This window comes from Pezoporus occidentalis, unplaced genomic scaffold, assembly GCF_034315485.1.
Source record: "Pezoporus occidentalis ecotype Australia unplaced genomic scaffold, CSIRO_AGI_Poc_V1 ctg250, whole genome shotgun sequence".
In the NCBI taxonomy this organism is placed as follows: domain Eukaryota; kingdom Metazoa; phylum Chordata; class Aves; order Psittaciformes; family Psittacidae; genus Pezoporus; species Pezoporus occidentalis.
The window spans coordinates 620870-638688 of record NW_026914395.1 but is presented as its reverse complement, the minus strand read 5'-3'; the positions used below and the strand labels follow the sequence as shown (position 1 = coordinate 638688).

The window sequence follows — 17819 nt, the reverse complement described above, 5'->3', positions numbered from 1 at the left end:
AGACCCTTCCAAGAGGAACTCTACCAGCTTGGAGCTGGTAGAGGTTTCATTACACAAGGTTTCATTTACACACAACAGACCCTTCCAAGAGGAACTCTACCAGCTCCAAGCACTCCAACCACGGCTCTATACGGGGCTATTACAGCCAAGGAGGGTTTAATCATGGTAAAGTACCGGGAAGCAGGAAGCTGCTGTGGGGCTGGCATCCCCGCCCTCCGTGGTCCATTCCTCACCATCGCCTCTGATGGTTTCCTTGGAAACATATGTAAGCTTAAATTGGACTGACATTCACCGAGTGGACAGATGGAGTTTGGAACAGCCCCGTGCCTCAAATCCAAGGCCGAGTCTTGGGAGGCATCACTTAGCAATGCAAACCCCACCCTCCCCGAGGTCCCCAAACTTTGGGGAAAGGTTAAGGATCGCCTCATTATTTAGCAATGAGCTTTGAGGTGGCATCGCAGGCAAGGTCAGCGATGAGCCATTGTGTTGGAGTGAAAGCATCGGGCCCAGCACGCGACAGCAGTTTTGTCTGGAGGGAAGGACCGCATCTTTGTTAAGAAAACAGAGGAGTTCTTAAGCTCATCAGCGGTTTCAGGCAGGAGGAATGATGGAAATCACACACTCTGAGTGCAGGCAAGTGCCTTCTGCAGGTAGCAATGCCCGGTCTGCCCTGTAATCACGCTCTCCACATCACAGACTTCAGCACCAGCCTGAAGTTATTCCGAAGGATGGATGCTGACCCACAGCTCCTTCTTCCCAGCACGGAGAGGGGAAGGTTTTAATCACACCTCCAGAGCCCCAGAGGTGTCAGGACTGTGATTTCAGCCAAGCTGGTAATTTATGCTGAAGTGGGAATTACTCCCTGGCTCTTCTTCCGCTGCATGGGAAGAAAGGGAAACGGCAAGAAAGGAAAATGGCTTTGTACGGAAGGCTTTCCCAATCACACTGCTCTAATGGGATTTGAAAGGAGTCGCCTCTTTCCAACCAGGACGCAGCAGAAAACCCAAATCACTGCGTCCCTAGAGATCATTCATGGAATCCAGCACGTAAGAAAGGGAGAGCCGAGATGATGGAGCTCTCAGGAGGGAAAGGGGGGACAGACAGCGCTTCCGCACTCTGCCTCACCAGGCACTACCCAGGACACGCTGGGGTTTTTATGTACCACTTCCAGGTAATTAGGGGAGTGCAGGAGTTGGGGTTATAAAGTGACTGTCTATGGCACAAAGCCCCAGAACGCCTGGGTCACTTCCCTGGCTTGTGAGATTTGCTGCAACCCAAGGAATGCCCAGGTTAGGAATCACCTGTCCGAGCTGCCAGGTTTTCCCTACCTGTCCCATCACCTGCAGCTCAGCCAGGGTTTTCAGGAGGAATCCTTCTCTCTCTACATGATTACAGCTGCCACAGCCTCCTCCTTCGCTGCCCTGCTCACCCTGGGCAGTTCTGCTGCATCTCCTTACTCTGAACCACCTCCAACCTGGCTTCCTTGAACCGACTTTGCCCAAACTAAACAAAGAACCCAAACCAAACCCGCCTCTTGCATCTGGCTTGTAGTTGCTGCGTTTGAAATGAAACCAAGCCCAAACCTCCTGCTGCCCGCTCATTTCCTTCCCAAGCCTCTGCTCTCCTCCTCCTCCGCCTCCCGAATCTCCCCTGTTTATCACGATGTGATTGCTGCTGCTCAGCCCTCACCGCCTGCATTCCCCCGCTGCCTCTCCATCCTTCCTCCCACGGAGGGGGAAGCCTCGATGCCCCTCTCCATCCTTCCGATGGGATTCACAGCGCTAAACCCGCAAGGCCACCCCCTCCTCCCGACCTCCATCCACAGCCTCCGGACTTGAAGGAACTTCCCCGGCCCGGGCAGCATCCGCCTGGGCTCCGGCAAGGGGCGGCTGCCGCAGCCGCCCGCCCGCACCAGCGCCTCGTCCCTCCCCGCCTGCCAAAGGCAACTCGACCCCGCTCCCCCCCTTCCTCTCCCCGCTGCCTGTTTAAGCCTTCAGCCCAGGTCCTCTGCGCTCCGAGCCCCACTGAAGACAAGCGGCAGAGGACACCGCGGTGCTGCGGGGAGGCAGGCTAAAGCTCGCTGTTCCAGTGCTTTACACAGGCCACGGCCAGGAACAATAGAGCCATGCACCGTGTACGTAGGAAGCAGCGATGCCCGTGGATCGCGATGCTTCCCCCTGCACCGGGGTTTTAGTTAAAGGATGGTAATTCAGATGCTAGGGAGAAAAAAAAAAAAGAAAAAGCCTAAGCTGCCAGCAAAGCGGTTTTATTCAAATCGATGCTAGAAAATGCCTCCTTTTTATTTCTAAGAGCATCGTAAATAAGTTGAAATATTGATAGAGATGCAGTCGCTAAAAGCCAGGAGCTTCTATTTAAATACAAATAACCAAGCCTGCTGAGCTGGGCAAGCTGCGTGGTTTCAAAACATGAGAAAGCCCTTCAGAAACCTGCCTTGAAGAACAATGGGTGCCACAAGCACTCCTGGGATGTGGCTTACAAAGGGAGGGGAGGGGGGGAGATATAAAAATCATCGTGTTTAGTCACACCTTTGTTTGAGAGAACCGGGACACGAGGAGCACAGCAGCTGACAGCCCTAAGCTGAAGGAAGCATCATCTTAGTCCTGACCACGACACGTTTAACACCATGCCCGAACCACTCTGCTCAGGCACCCAGGAGCCCGCCTGCTCCCCGGGCAGCTTCTGGAAGCGCTTTCATCCCTAACACACAGCTGAGCAGCAGGTTACAGCCACAACACGGGCATCCCAAAGCCTCCCCGCACCAGGCTGGTCTCCAGCACTGGTGTGAGACTCAATGGGCCAGTGATGAGCTGAGCTGAGCTGCCACCAGCCTTCTCCATCCTCGTGCACGTGTTGCAGTAACACCCCTCAAACCCCTGGACTGCCCGGCTCTAAATGCACTGGGACACTGAAACAGCAAAGGAAGGAGCCTTACAAAAGGCATGATTGAAGGCAGCCCCCAGCAAGAACTCAACCGAGCATCTTCACTGAAGATGCACCTACAGCCCAGGTCAGAAGGAAAGGTGATAAAAGCAGCATTCCCAGCCCTGCCACGTGTGAAAAGCGAGCACGTAAAGCCCTGAGCACGCTGTGCTCTCCGGGAGCTGACACACATTCCTTCCCCAGCTTAATAGGTGTTTATTTGCTAGACTCCACTGCTACCGGCACAGCTCAGGCACCAAGTGGGAGCGCTCCGTGCCACGGGGCTTACGGAGTGTTAAACCGCCCTTCCCAAGGTTTTTAGCTGGCTGAGGAAAGACTGGTTCGGTGGCACATCACCAGAGGACGTTTAACAGCTGCGTCAGTAGCGAGCAGGGTCACACCTGGAGGAACTGAGGCAAGAATGAGAAGTGTCCCTCAGCTTAGCTTTGACTCACGTCGAGTTAATGACCACACACCCTGGCCCGAAGACTCCATGAAATTCAATGTATATCAGTGATAAGGAACCTGAGCAGCAGCAGGTCGAGGGTTAGGGTTAGACCCCCCCCCCCCCCGCAGTCCTGACCCAGCTCTGGGGCAACAGCACAAGAGGGACTTGGAGCTGATGGAGCGAGGCCAGAGGAGGCCATGGAGATGCTGCGAGGGCTGGAGCAGCTCTGCTCTGGAGCCAGGCTGAGAGAGCTGGGCTGGGGCAGCCTGGACAAGAGAAGGCTCCTGAAGGGGAGACCTGAGAGCAGCTCCAGTGCCTGAAGGGGCTGCAGGAAACCCGGAGAGGGGCTTGGGACAAGGGATGTAGGGACAGGCCAAGGGGAATGGTTTTAACCTGCCCGAGGGGAGACTGAGCTGAGCTCTGAGGCAGAAGCTCTTCCCTGGGAGGGTGCTGAGGCGCTGGCACAGGGTGCCCAGAGAAGCTGTGGCTGCCCCATCCCTGGCAGTGTTCAAGGCCAGGTTGGACACAGGGGCTTGAAGCAAGCTGCTCCAGTGGAAGGGGTCCCTGCCCGTGGCAGGGGTTGGAGCTGGAGGAGCTTTAAGGTCCCTTCCCAGATGAACTAGTCTGGGACTGTGTGATTAGGGGAATGTGAGAAATTCCTTCTCCAGACAAGTTATCTTCATTTTCAGCTGCCCATGGCCAGCAGCAGAGCCCAGCACTGCCGAACCCACCTGAGGGGCTTCCAGCACAATTTAACTGGAAATATTCTTTGTAAATGATATTACTGGAATATTGACAGCTCAGAGCCTTGTACGACAGGTTCCGGCTGCTCTCTTCACCCAGCTGGCTGCACTTCACATCGCACCAGCTCTCCATGCTCGCTCTATTTCATGTGGGTTTTCACCCCCATTGCCGACACGAAATAACACGTAACAGATGAATTAAATTCCTATGGCACAAATACTGACAGGGGACAGCGAATGGGCAAAATGATGACTTTTAAATCACATTTAGACTTATTCTCCTTAATGACATCCTTTGGTTTGGCTTTTCAAGGTAACATCAGTCCCTCCTTTCTCTTTACAGCAAGATAAAGATTTCCACTGTGCTGTCCTTCTGTAAGAAGATGTTTTATACTCTCAGGTGAAACATCACTGCGACTCCACTTTAGTCTATGTTTCTATAATAAAGCTTCATGCTAGAATATCAACCCTGGACACTAAGTGGATAAAGGCCTATTGCACTGTCCCACACAATCACATTTCTTTCTGTCTTAAGAAAGAAAAGTAGCAGTATTACATTTAAGCGCATTTTCCCTGTTTGAAGAATACTGGTTGCTGGTGCGGGGGCTGCAAGTGTGAAAGCTTATACTGTAATAATCTTGTAACAGCCAACTCATTCACTCAGAGCAGCAACCTGGCCATGAGTTTTAATCTACCCCGTCCCCATCAGCATCCAAGGCCAGGCTGGATGGGGCTTGGAGCAACCTGATCTAGTGGAAGGTGTCCCTGACCATGGCAGGGGGTGGAACTGGATGAGCTTCAAGGTCCCTGCCAACCCACTCCATGACCCTGTGATTTTTTGCCACTAAACCCCTGCCTTTGGTCCAAATGAGAAGGAGATGGCTGTGCCGGACAGCAACGAGCCATTCTGCAGACACCTCTCCTTCCCCCAAGCCTTAGGGCCATGATGCTGAAGCAAGGAGCACAGTTCCCCCAGGGCCTGCCTGCAAAGCCTCCCTCTTTTCTTCCTTCCCCTTTAAATACAGTTTGCATTCACAAGCTCCAACCACTCCCCAGCCTTCCACTCTGAGGCAATACCAGCAGACACAAATCCACAGCCACGAAGCTACCCAGCAGCTCACAGCCAGGCTCTGAGGCGAAGCAGACCAGAGGGCAGGGACCATCAAGTGTCCCTGGTGTCACACACACGCTGTGCTGGCCCCGAGAGCCGATGGCACAGAGCACCAGAGCACCAGCTCATGTCCAAAGCTATTTTTAGTTTTACAACTGCTTTGGAGGGTTTATTTTGGGTGGTTTTTTTCTGTACTTCCCTGCTGTTTCATGTATTGGGAACAATATGATACCTGGGACTTGATTAGTTCGGGTGGCTGGGCATGAAGCAGGGGTTGTTCCTTTTGTTACTTCCATGGGGTGTATCACCAGGGTTAATGAGTAGTAGATAAGGCAGAAAGGGCTTTTGGATGGACTATTTGCCCATCGGAGCACACCTCTGGATTGTAGCCCCACCAGATGTAATCATTCATTTCCTCCTAATCCAAACAGTACATGTGCCTTTGCCTATGATGCCTCATTATTTTTCAGCTGTTTACTTCGGATGGATTTGCTCCCAAGGGCTTGTTTTCAGCACTGCAGTACTATGGCAATAGCATTTGCTGAAGGGGGTATTCCCCCCCAGATCATCACCAAGCGCTATCTAAATCAGATACCCACAGACTGCACCAGCACATGTGTCCCACCGGCTGTGCAGCCGCACTTCACACCCTCAGAGCTAACAGAATCGGCTCAGATTCTGCCCAGAGAGGGCAAATAACCCCAACTAAATAAGGCTGTTGGGCAGAAAGGGGATGCAGATGCCTGGCAAGAAGGACAGAGCACCAACATCGGACCAACCGGTGGAGCTGGATGGGAAAACCTCAGTGGCTTCGGAAATAACAACACTCCTGCCACAGGAGCGAGGCTGTGACCGGTTTCCCCCCAAAAGCCACACTTCTAAGTGGCATTATATTGTTCTGTGCAACTGTCACCGCCAAACCACAGCACACAGAGCATCCCGAAAGGATGCACCCCTCACAAAGAGGGAGGAATGACTTCCACCCGCAGGTCTGGTGTTTCCTGGTGGATTTGCAGCTGTAAGTGATGCTCCGCTTCACATGGCAGCAACACAGTTCTGCCCGAGCAGAGCAGCTGCAAAGTCTACACCGCTGCTCTGTTTAAAAACGCTGCACTGAATTCATTGGGAAAACAAACAGAAATCAATGCTTCAATCCAAACTGTCCTGTTAAATCACACTAACACGCAGCTTCCTATCGTGAGCAAATATTTAGGCAGTTCCAGCTGAAGCTGGAGAAGGACTCAGGTAGCCAGGACATGACAAACATGAAGGATGGCTCCAGATGAATATGTTAGCAGGGTATTTCTGTTAAAGCCATCAGTAGCGTGCTGGCATTTAAATCACATTAAGATTTCAAACGCATCCGTCTATCACCCAGCTCGTGTCATGCTCCCTCTCACAACTATAAGGGCTGAAACCCTTAAAACAAGCCCCTAGAACACAACCCTGCAACCGCAGCACCAAAGATCACCCCGAGCCCAGCAGGCTGGAGCAAAAGCTCCCTAATTGTGGGAAACTGATGGACAGATCAATTAACCAGGCGAGCAAAAAGCCTTTTGCTTCGAGGTGCCGGCAATGGTGACTTCAGATGGAAAGCGAGCACCAGGGGCAGCTGTATTCTTCACAACAAAACCAGAACCTCTTTCAGATAAGCACTCGTGGAAAGAGAAAGAGGAAAGGGAAGGGGGGGGGGAGGAGGTAAGAAATAAAAGAGGAGGCAAACAGAACCGATCCCAAACGCTGTCATTCAAGTGATGGGGGCTGCTGTTAGGGAAGCGAGGGGGTCCCCGTGCCCGGTGTGAGCATCCCTGTGCCGGTGGCTGCTCTCAGCAGTAGCCCAGGGAGCACTCGCCAGTCTGCTGAGATCTGCCCAGTCACATGTGCTGGCTCCTGCGCCTTGGAGAAGCAGCTGGAAAAGAGGGAGCCAGCGGAGCTGCCTCCATGAGGAGCCACGGCTACACAAAAGGAGAGAAGGAAACGAGCTCTGGGCCACGGGAGCTACCGACAGGAACAGCGGCATGTCCAGAGCCACGGGGAACACACGGCAAGCGCGGCCCGGGGAGGGCGGAACACCGCGGAGATCCCAACTCCTCCGCCGTGCCCCGCTCGATGCCACCTGCGCGCCCGGCGCATCGCGACACCTCACGGGACATCGCACGACTCGCCCGCTCCGTTAACGGCCGCCCAGGCCAGGGTCGTGTGTCCCGTCCCGTCCCACACACACACACACACACACACACCCCCGCAACCCTCCTCGCACCGCCCGCCCCGGGCAAACTTCTCGCTGGGCAGAGCCGGTTCCGCCGTCGGCCGCCGCCCCGGAGCCCCGGCAGGGAGCGAGCGGCGAGAGCGGCCCCGCCAGCCCACGGGAATCGCCTCCGACGCCGCGACAAACCCTTCCCGTCCCCGCTGCGCGGCCCCCCGGGGCGAGAGCGCACACACACCCCCCCACACACACCCCGCAGCGCACAGACCCGAGCCCGCACCGGCCCCCCGCAACTTCCCCGGCCCGGAGGCCCGGCCCCCGCCCCGCCGCCTTTGTCCTGCCGAGCCGCCGGGGCTCGCCCCGCGGGAGGACCCGCGGCGAAGGAGCCGAGGGACGGGGCTCGGGTGGGCCCGGGCCGGGCTCGGCCTCACGCCGCCGGGACCCGGCAAGTTAACGGCCGCCGCGCGCGCCCAACCGCCGCCCGCACCTGAGGGGGCCCGGCCCGGCCCGGCCCCACCTGCCGCCGAGGCCGCTTCCCCGCGGGGCGCCGCCGCCGGGAGCCCTCCCGGGGCTCCGGAGCCTTCACCCGCGGGCGAGGAGAAAAGTTCCCGGCCTCCCCCCCTCCTCCGCCGGGGCGGCACCTGCTCCCGGCCGCCGGAGCCACGGCGGGCGCAGGGTCCGAGGCGGCGCCGCGGGCTGCTCAGGGCCGGTGTGCGCGGCCGCGTGGGGACTCACCGGGGCTCGCTGCCGTGCCGCGGGGCTGCCGCAGGCCCCGGCTCGGGAGAGATCCAGCGACGGGAGCGCTGCCGGGGCGCCCGAGTCCCGGGCTCCACGCTGCTGCGTCAGCGCCGCCTCCTCCTCCGCCTCTCCGGCTGCGGGATGGGGATGAGGCGCCGCCGCCGCCGCCGCCCGCCCTCGCCGCAGGGCGTCGCGATCCGGCGCGGCCCGGGCGGGCGGCGCGCAGAGGCCGGGGCGGCGGAGGGGGGGGGGGAGCGGGCGGGCGCCGGGGCCGCAGCCGGAGGGGACGGGGAGGGGGGGAGGCGCCGCTCGCCGCCGCCGCGAAGTCCCCGCAAGCCGCTCGCCCCTCCGGCCTCCTTCCTACTTCCTCGTCCGAAGCCAATCGCCGCCCGCCGCTCCGCCGCTCGCTCCGCCGCCGCGGCCAATCGAGAGCGCTCCTGCTCGCCGCCACCGGCCAATCACCGCGCCTGGCCCCGCCCCTCACCCCCCCCTCCACCGCCCCGCTGCCCCCCCCCCCACCTCCCGGTGCCGCCCCCCCCCCCCTCCCCCGGCTCCGGTTCCCCCCCAGTCCCCGGTACCGCGGCCGGGCCGGGGGGGGGGGGGCACCGCCGAACCCCCGACCCGCGCGGGCTCCTCCGCGGGAGGCGCGCCCCGTTCCCGCCCGGCAGCGCCGCCCCGGCCGTTCCCCAGCGGCCCCCGAGCCCCCTCGGCACCCCGGAGCCGGCACCGGCCGCCCCCTGCCCGGTCACCGGCGGCCTGCGCGGGCAGGAGCCGCGTCCCCGCGGGGATCCCGGCGGGGTCCCCGCAACCGCGTCCTTGTGCCCGGGGGCTCTGGGGCGGTGCAGCCCCGGGCTCGGTGCGGGAGCTGCCGGGGAGGAGGGAGGGAGGGAAGACACGGGGGCTCCGGGGCCGTCGTTCCACAGGCACCGGTGTAGGTGAAGGTCGGGGCCCCGCTGGGTAGGTGCTTCCCTCCGAGCGGCCCCGGAGCCCCCATCGGTGCAACGCCAGCGGGGGAAAAGGCCAATGGGGGGTAACCCGGTGCCCCAGCCCGTCCCCGTGTAGCCCGTCCCTGCTGCACCACGTTGTGTCCTCACCAGACGTGGTCTTCATGGGCTCCACCAACAGGCCTGAGGCACAGCAGTGATTTCTTCATCCCAGCCAGGACAGTGCCCGGAACTCTCCATGTTCTCCTGAAAACCGGGTTTAAACACCCGAAGGAGAGAGCTCCAACAAGCCCTGGCCGTTATTTGACCAGTGATGGGGTGGCTTTGGCAGGACCACAGTCCCCTACTGCTGAAGTTCCTCCCTTAGCTGCGGAACGGGCGGTTTTTGTTGTCCTATTTCTTTTAAAGCTAGGAAACTTCTGGAAGCGGGACACCAGCACATGGGACAAGCAACCCAAAGTGCACCAGGAGAGAAAACTGCACACACAAGGCATTAAACTCCCTCAGGTCCCGAGGGTCTGCTTGAAATACAGCTAAACTGCAGGAGCCCCACTAAAATACTGCCTTGTACTTGTGGTCTGCAAGGATCCCACAAGCAGGAGCAAGATCAGAAGATCAGTCCCTGCTGTGATCTTTGCAGGACCCCGATGCTATACAGGGGAAGATCGAGGGGAAACTCAGTTGCTTGGAGGCACCAGCTCCAACAGCGCGTGGTTTCCTTTCTATCTGGAGCTTGAAGCTGAAGTTTCTCCTCCTTCCTCAGTGGAGAGGAGGAGGGCCGCTCTCTACCAGTATTTGCCAGCTCCAAGGAGCAGCAGCTCCATCACGGTGACCGAGTAACCCCATGGACAACACGGGCTTGGCAGTGCTGACTGCCAGTAGGGAAGCACGTGTAGGAAAGGGATCGGTGATTTTCACCTGATGTGAGTGTGAGCTCACCAAGTGTGAGCTGGGAGGATGAACTGTGCTCCCATCGTGTTTCTGGAGCGACCTAGGCAATGAGGAGGCCCAGCAAGAGGGTGAGAGCTTGGCCCAGGAGTCCCCAGCAGCGAGTGCTGCATCCGAGTGTGACATCCAAGTAAGCCTAAAACAAGCACCGGTCACTGGGGCTGCAGCAAAAGGAACGGAGCTAAAGTGAATAACCCGAACAGCTACAACCCTGGAAGCCCACAAGGCTTCTGCACCTCCCCATCATCACAGAGCCCCTGGTTTAGTGTGCTCGGAAGATAACCTGTGTTTGTATGGGCCTGAGCGACGAGCTTTCCCGGCGGATCAGGCAGCATTCAAGTGGGAAAGCGCTCAGGCAACGGGGTGTTTGTGAAACCGCCCCAGATCATGATCAGATGAGCAGTTACCAAACACGCCATGGACACAGCAGAACATGAGAGGGGAAAGCAGCTGGGACGTGGAGTTGAGGGGCTTGGGGACCTCGATCCCGGGCGTCGGCTGCTGGAGTGGTTTGTAAAGCCCTCCCTGCTCAGCAGTTTGTGGTGTGGGCTGACAGGGTCGGTGTCAAACACCTCCCTCACACACACACACACACACACACACACACACGAGCCCTGGCCCTTCAGGAAGAAACAGCACGCAAATGAACCCCACATCTATAGACTCACAGAATGCTTTGGGTTGGAAAGGCCCTTCAGATCACCCAGATCCAGCCCCCTGCCGTGGGCAGGGACGCCTCACAGCAGTCCCTTGGTAGACCCCAACCTGCTCCTGCTGCTGTGCCTGATCCGCGTTAGGCTCAGCCAAAGCCGCACTGCAACATCAGCAATGAGCCTACAGCTTCACAGCATTCGGGACAAACTGATGCCAAAGGTTAGCACAGATATCAGACATTTAACAGCTGCCCGCAGCGGTGGAGGTGAGGCCACTTTCCCTGTTCCGGCTGTTTGGAACAGGAGAGCACTGGAGCACGGGCAGGTTGAGGATGGAGCACTGTGTGCTCTAGAGCTGCACAAGAGTGGGAAGCACACCACTTTCGAGTGAAAAAAGCTCCCTCTCCTTTATAGAAACTGATTTCTTCTGAAGTGGGGTCTTTCCTCGTCCCTTTCTGCAGGGGTGAGGGGAAAACCCCTGATGCTGACTGCTGATGACAGCGCAGCGTGGCTGGTGTCTGCTGTTCCTCACCCTGTCAGTGCAGAGGCACAGGCCAGACATGGGGCTGGATTTTCCTTCCTCATTAGCCAGGAAGCCCAAACCACTGAAGCCCCAAAACAGCATCTTCCCACCCCGACTCCTGGCCTGGGTTTGGGGAAGGGAACAGCACCCGGGGCTGTTCTGCTGCCTGAGCAGCCACCGCTCCCCATCGCATCCCTGGGCTACAGCAGTGACTTGCTGAGGTTGTCCCGCTTGGCACAAGAGGTTGCAGAGCCCCACAGCCACAGGAGGAGCTGGAGCAGCTCCAGCGAGGGCCAGGCAGCAGCAGAGATTCAGGGCCCAGTTCTGTCCCATTGCACCCCTCATCTCCACGGGTGGGAGACACAAATGGCTGAGCCGGGGAGGGAAAAGAGAATTTCACCACTAAGATAAAAGGATGTCACCACTAAGCACAGGGATGCCAGGGAAAAGGATCTCTGCTTTTCCTGGCTCTTGGTTTCAGGAGTAAAACCTCAATTTGGCCCACGGGAGAGAAAGGGAAGATCCCCAGCACCCCCCTGCTCACTGCAGGTCAGCAACCCCGGCTGGGAGAAGGGGTGTTTGCACTGTGCACCCCCAGAGCAACACCCAGAGCTCCTCCCGCGGGCAGGAACGGTGGGGGCGAGCTCAAACAGTCACAGAAAAGTGGAAGAAGAGGAAGGAATTCCCCCCCGGAACGCTGCGAGGACAGAAAGGGACCTCGAGCTGCGGGGTCTGTGCTCGCAGGCTGCCCGCCCCTGTTGTAGCACAAGGGGGGAGGCACTGCCCGCCTGGTAACGCAGCCCCGAGAGCCTCCCGCACCCCCGCAGCACCCATGGAGGGCTCCCATCCCATAGGCAGCCTGCAAGCAGGCACGGGAGCCTTAGCGACAGGCTCAATCCGAGCAAGCAGCTAGCGGCAGCCTGGAGGAGCCTGCGCTGACCGGGTCCTTGCTCGGGCCTCGGGAAAACACTTGGCTTAAGGGAAGGGCACGGTGCACCTGCAAGGGGGAGGATCGCCCGCTCCCACCTTCCCAAACAGCCCCCAGGTGGGGTTAAACCCATCCCGTCTGCTGAGGGTCCCGGAGCTGGGTTAAGAGCCACAGAACCCCAGCCTGGTTTGGGTTGGGAGGGAGCTTAAAGCTCCTCCAGCTCCAACCCCTGCCACGGGCAGGGACAACTTCCACTGGAGCAGCTTGCTCCAAGCCCCTGTGTCCAACCTGGCCTTGAGCACTGCCAGGGATGGGGCAGCCACAGCTTCTCTGGGCACCCTGTGCCAGCGCCTCAGCACCCTCCCAGGGAAGAGCTTCTGCCTAAGAGCTCATCTCAGTCTCCCCTCGGGCAGGTTCAAGCCATTCCCCTTGGCCTGTCCCTACATCCCTTGTCCCAAGCCCCTCTCCAGCTTTCCTGCAGCCCCTTCAGGCACTGGAGCTGCTCTCAGGTCTCCCCTTCAGGAGCCTTCTCTTGTCCAGGCTGCCCCAGCCCAGCTCTCTCAGCCTGGCTCCAGAGCAGAGCTGCTCCAGCCCTTGCAGCATCCCCATGGCCTCGCTCCAGCAGCTCCGTGTCCCTTCTTTACCCCAGCCCATCAGCTGCATCCCTGTGTTCTCCACCTTTTCCAGGCACCTCCCGAACTGGGGAAACATCCCCAAATCCCAATCAGCTGAGTTATCCCTTCCCACCCCATGTCTCAGCATATAAAGTGCTGGTGCTGCACTGGCTCCGGTGGCACGAGAGATGGGTTTTAGTGGTCCCTCCTTTTCTTCCCTGCTCCTGTAAATACGAAAGGCCAAATGAATCCCTGGTGGAGCTCTATTGACTGACTTGGAATTATATTACACCAAAAGAGCAAATTGGCTGTCAGTATTTAGGGACGCAGCTTCCCAGCTGTGGTTACACAGGCAGCTTCCTTTGAGGTTTCTGCTTAAACATCAGCTTTTGCTCATTCTTAGTTGAGTGAAATACTCCCTTTTTCCACCGAAAGAAGCCAGGAGGGATTTGGGGTAGATGAGGGGGGTCTGCCAAGCCCGGAGGTTTCATCCCTAGCTCATTACCTGCCTGGAAAATGGCAAAGGAAAAGCGCTGTGCGTGTGTCTCCGGGAATCATCTGCAGTTTTCAGCTTGGTTACTGCTAGGAGGGTTTCATTTATGTCTGATTTCAGTCGTAGTTGACGCTGCCTCTGTCAGCTCCGGTCGTCCACTGAGCAGCGGTGCCAGGGAAGCCCAGCCCATGTGCACTGCAGAAGGAAGGGGACTGCTGTTATGCTTCTGTTTAACCCTTCATCTCAACACTTTCAAGTGCCTTAGTGAGGAATACATAAGCACCAGTAGCCAAATCCGTTGATGGAGGGTAAAAATGAAGGGGCAAGGAGTTATCCTGGAGACGAGCTTGGTGGGGACCAGGAAATGAGACCTGGATTAAAGGCAAGCAGAACATCACGGGAGGAAGAGTTCAAGCCATGCCCAAGCGTTATCACGGACAGAGGTGGATGTAGGTGCGTGCTTGGCTGTATTGCTAAATACGGATTAAAGCCACGGATGCTGCTTTATGAGCTGGGTCGTGGCAGCGCTAGTGAAAAATTCCTCTGCAGGGGAGGAATCCAATGTTCTGCCTCACGTTCCCTAGGTAGCCGTTGCTTTATGAAGTGTGATTCACAAAACCAGGGAGGCTGGAGGAATGGGAACACGAAACACATGTCCCAGGAAGACACGATGGGAAAGCAAGCAGTGATTGTAGGACCATCTGTGGCCGGCGCTGCTGCGGGATGGGGCTGCAGCACCACTCGCCCCCCGCTCGGATGCTGGGCTCGGGGCAGAACATTCCCTTGGATCAGGCAGTGGGAACAAACCCATCGCTGTGTTTATGACTTCAAACAGGGGCTTTTTTTCCTTGCACAGAGCTAATACAGGAAACCCAGGGAGAAATCCCGGAGGCACCAGCCCGGCCAATCCGTGTTTCCATAGGAAACAGCTGCAGCTCCAGTAGAAACTTCAGCCCCTTCTCTCCGTGTCCCTGAGGTGGGACGGGAGCTCCTGCCAGCACACGGATGTGACAGGGACATTCCTCAGGTCCCTGCCCATGGCAGAGGGGACCGCATCTGCTCCTCCACGCTCCGGTAGCTGCATGAAGACAACCTGCTTTGGTGGCAGGGAGGGACAAGAGGCATGGGGAGCAGTGTGGCAGCAGTCAAAGGGGTGATGCTCCCCCTCTGCTCTACCCTGGTGGGACCACAGCTGGAGCACTGTGTCCAGTGCTGGGCTCGTCAGCACAGGAAAGACAAGGAGGGGGTCCAGGGGAGGCCACGAGGATGCTGAAGGGGCTGGAGCATCCCCCTGATGAGGAGAGATTGCAGGAGCTGGGCCTGGCTGGGCTGGGGAAGAGCAGCCTGAGAGGGGTTCATCCATCAGCAGATCAAGAGCCCAAAGGTGGGTGCTGGCAGGATGGTGCCAGGCTCTTCTCAGACAGGATGAGGAGCCACGGCCATAAACTAAACCACGACAAGTTTCACCTCCACGTGCGGAACTGCTTCTTTCCACTGAGGCTGCCTGGGGCGGGTTGTGGAGTCTCCCTCTCTGGAGCCACCCCAAACCCACCCTGGACACGTTCCTGGGTGCCCTGCTCTGGGGGCTGGACTGGGTGACCTGAGGTCTGTGATGTCCCCCGTGATGGCCTGGGGAAAAGCCGGGAGGCTTCGGGGTGGCAGCCCTGCAGCGGCTCCCCTGCAGCCCGCCTGCGGCAGCACTGGCTCCCCAGGCTGCCCACAGACAGGACCGTGGTGCTCTGCTCCCCCGAGGGGATGCGCAGGCAGCGGAGTACCCGCGGGCGGTGCTGACGCTGCTGCCTTGGCCAGGATCGACCTTCGGGTAGGGGAGAGGGAGCCTGGGGGCAGAGGAGGAGGAGGGCAAGGGGCTGGGCTGGGGTTGGAGCTCCTGCTGCTCCTCGCACCAGCTCCAGCACCGCCATTCCCTGACTAAGGAGCTGTTATTGCCTCAATGAGGCTTTTGGGGCTTGTTCTCTACAAATCGCCCATGGAAGCGTTGCTGCCTCCTCGAGCTGAACATAAGGAATAGAAGCAACCCTCGGGGCTGAAAACATCAGATCACCTCTGAGTGGGACTCTGGGTGGGCCTCACAGTGCTGAGCATCACTGGGAGTGTGGGGGCAAGAGGAGAATGAAGCAACCAGCAGTGACTGTTCCTTTTCACATAGAAGAATGACTACAACAGCAAATGGTCACAGCTCTGAGCCAGACCTTTGGGATTTGGAGACTTGATGGGTGCTGCAGGGGTCTAAACAAACCTGGGGTGGGCGACCCTTTCCATCCAAAGCCCAGTGCATGGGTAGCTGGATGCAGGTGAACACTGGCTTCAATGGGCTGTGGGATTGCTCCAGCATTGCCCCAATGGGCTGCGTCTGGAGACCCCGAGGGACCGTGGGCTGGGAAAACCCACCCAAGCCGCCTCCAGAGACGGGCACACGAAGCCGCTGGTGCCGATGTGCGCACGGACGGAGACCCCTTGGATGTGGCTGCTCCCCGCTCCCAGACGCAGGCCGGGGGGTGTCTACCGGCGGCTGCTGTTTAAGCCGCGGCCCGAGGATGGACCCAGGGGCTCCCCCTCGAACCCAAGCGGAGGATTCCTGAGAAGAAACTTTCCTTGTCCGCTATTTGGAGGTGTCGGGAACCCCCCCGGCCCCGCCGCCGCCCCGCTCCCGGGCCGCAGATCGCCGCCCCCCCCACCCCGGATCCGGTTCCGCCCCTTCCCCTCTTTGTCCCCGCTCTCCCCGCCCTGATCCCCGACACCTCCCCCGGGCCGGGCCCTCCCCGGCGGCTGCCCCGGGACCCGGCGCCCCGGCCGCCCCCGAGCATCCGAACCCCAACTCCCCGAGCATCCGATCCCCGCGAGCATCATCCCCCCGTCCCTCCAAGCATCCCATCCCCGCCCCGAGCATCCGACCCCCTAACATCCGAGCATCATCCCCCCGTCCCTCCAAGCATCCCATCCCCGCCCCGAGCATCCGACCCCCTAACATCCGAGCATCATCCCCCCGTCCACCCGAGGGTCTGACCTCCCAACCATCTGACCCCCGAGTATCATTCCCCAGACCCCCCGAGCGTCTGAACCCCAAGCATCATCCTGCTGTCCCTCCGAGCATCCGACCCCGACCTCACGACTTCCAAGCATCCCCGGCATCCAACCCCCTGAAGAGCCCCGCCTTGACCATTGTGCCCCCGAGCATCCTTCCCTTATCCCCCGCTGCCCCGTCGGTCCCCGGGGACCTCTCCTCGCCCCCCGGTCTGTGTGTGGCACAGCCCTGCTCCGTGCAGCCGTGATGCCCCCACTGAAAGGGGAGGGGGTAAGGAAAGGGGTGACCCAGTTTGGGTGGAGGAGAGCAGGGAGCCTTTGCTGGGCAGGTTGAATTCACCTCCGGGGCTGGGGTTTGGTTTATTTACAACTGTTATACATGCACACACACCTGAAATTGTGGATATGTAATATTAATGGAATCTATCTATCTATCATCTATCCGTCCGTCCATCCATCCATCCATCCGTCCGTCCATCCATCCATCCATCCATCCATCCATCCATCCATCCATCCATCATATCTATCTATCTACCTATCTACCTATCTATCTATCTATCTATCTATCTATCTATCTATCTATCTATCTATCTATCTATCTATCTATCTATCTATCTATCTACCTACCTACCTACCTACCTACCTACCTACCTACCTACCTACCTATCTATCTATATCTCTTTCTGCATGGCACTCCTATCAGCTCAGCTCAGGGACCCAAAGTGAACCTGGACCCATTTCAGATTTTGGCGGAGTAATGCAAGCGATGGAGCCAGCCCCGTCCCGGAGCCGCAGTGGCTTCATGGTGAGCAGCTCGTGTGCAGGGCGAAGACACCCAGTGACAGAGTTCACCAGGGAAACAGAATCGGTGGCCCTGCATGCACGTGGTGAAGAGATGTACCACGTTTCCAAAGGCCCCAGCGCAAGAGGGATGTGGAGCTGCTCGAGCAAATCCAGAGGAGGCCACAGAGATGCTCTGAGAGCATCCTCGGGCCACTCCCCGGTCAGTTCAGAACACCAGCCTGTGCTCTATCAATCACATTTATGTTCTTGAGAATAAAAACCACGCCGTAAAGTGAAAATAAACCATACATGAAGAATGTGCAGGTTAAATATGGAGTGTGTGTGACCGAAGTGGTATTTTCCAGAGAATCCCAGCCTGGTTTGGGTTGGGAGGGACCTGAAAGCTCCTCCAGCTCCAACCCCTGCCACGGGCAGGGACCCCTTCCACTGGAGCAGCTTGCTCCAAGCCCGTGTCCAACCTGGCCTTGAGCACTGCCAGGGATGGGGCAGCCACAGCTTCTCTGGGCACCCTGTGCCAGCGCCTCAGCACCCTCACAGGGAAGAGCTTCTGCCTAAGAGCTCAGCTCAGTCTCCCCTCGGGCAGGTTCAAGCCATTCCCCTTGGCCTGGCCCTCCAGGCCCTTGTCCCAGGCCCCTCTCCAGCTTTCCTGCAGCCCCTTTAGGCACGGGATTTCCAGTTCAATTC

At 58.5% G+C, this 17819-nt stretch overlaps 2 protein-coding genes across 2 annotated transcripts in view; one reads left to right on the top strand and one right to left on the bottom strand.

The window, feature by feature from the left end:
* Positions 1 to 8407, bottom strand: part of BAHD1 (bromo adjacent homology domain containing 1) — a 40361-nt gene extending 31954 nt beyond the window's left edge. The window contains exon 1 of the mRNA XM_062623293.1: positions 8184 to 8407. The gene's annotated coding sequence lies outside the window, so the exon portion shown is untranslated. The remainder of the gene's footprint in view (positions 1 to 8183) is intronic.
* Positions 2961 to 16579, top strand: LOC134166082 (basic proline-rich protein-like). Its single transcript, XM_062623385.1, has 4 exons — positions 2961 to 3089; positions 7209 to 8656; positions 8755 to 9042; positions 16351 to 16579. Exons 1-4 carry the CDS (start codon positions 2961 to 2963, stop codon positions 16577 to 16579), a joined length of 2094 nt encoding a protein of 697 aa, XP_062479369.1.
* Positions 16580 to 17819: the final 1240 nt, after the last annotated feature.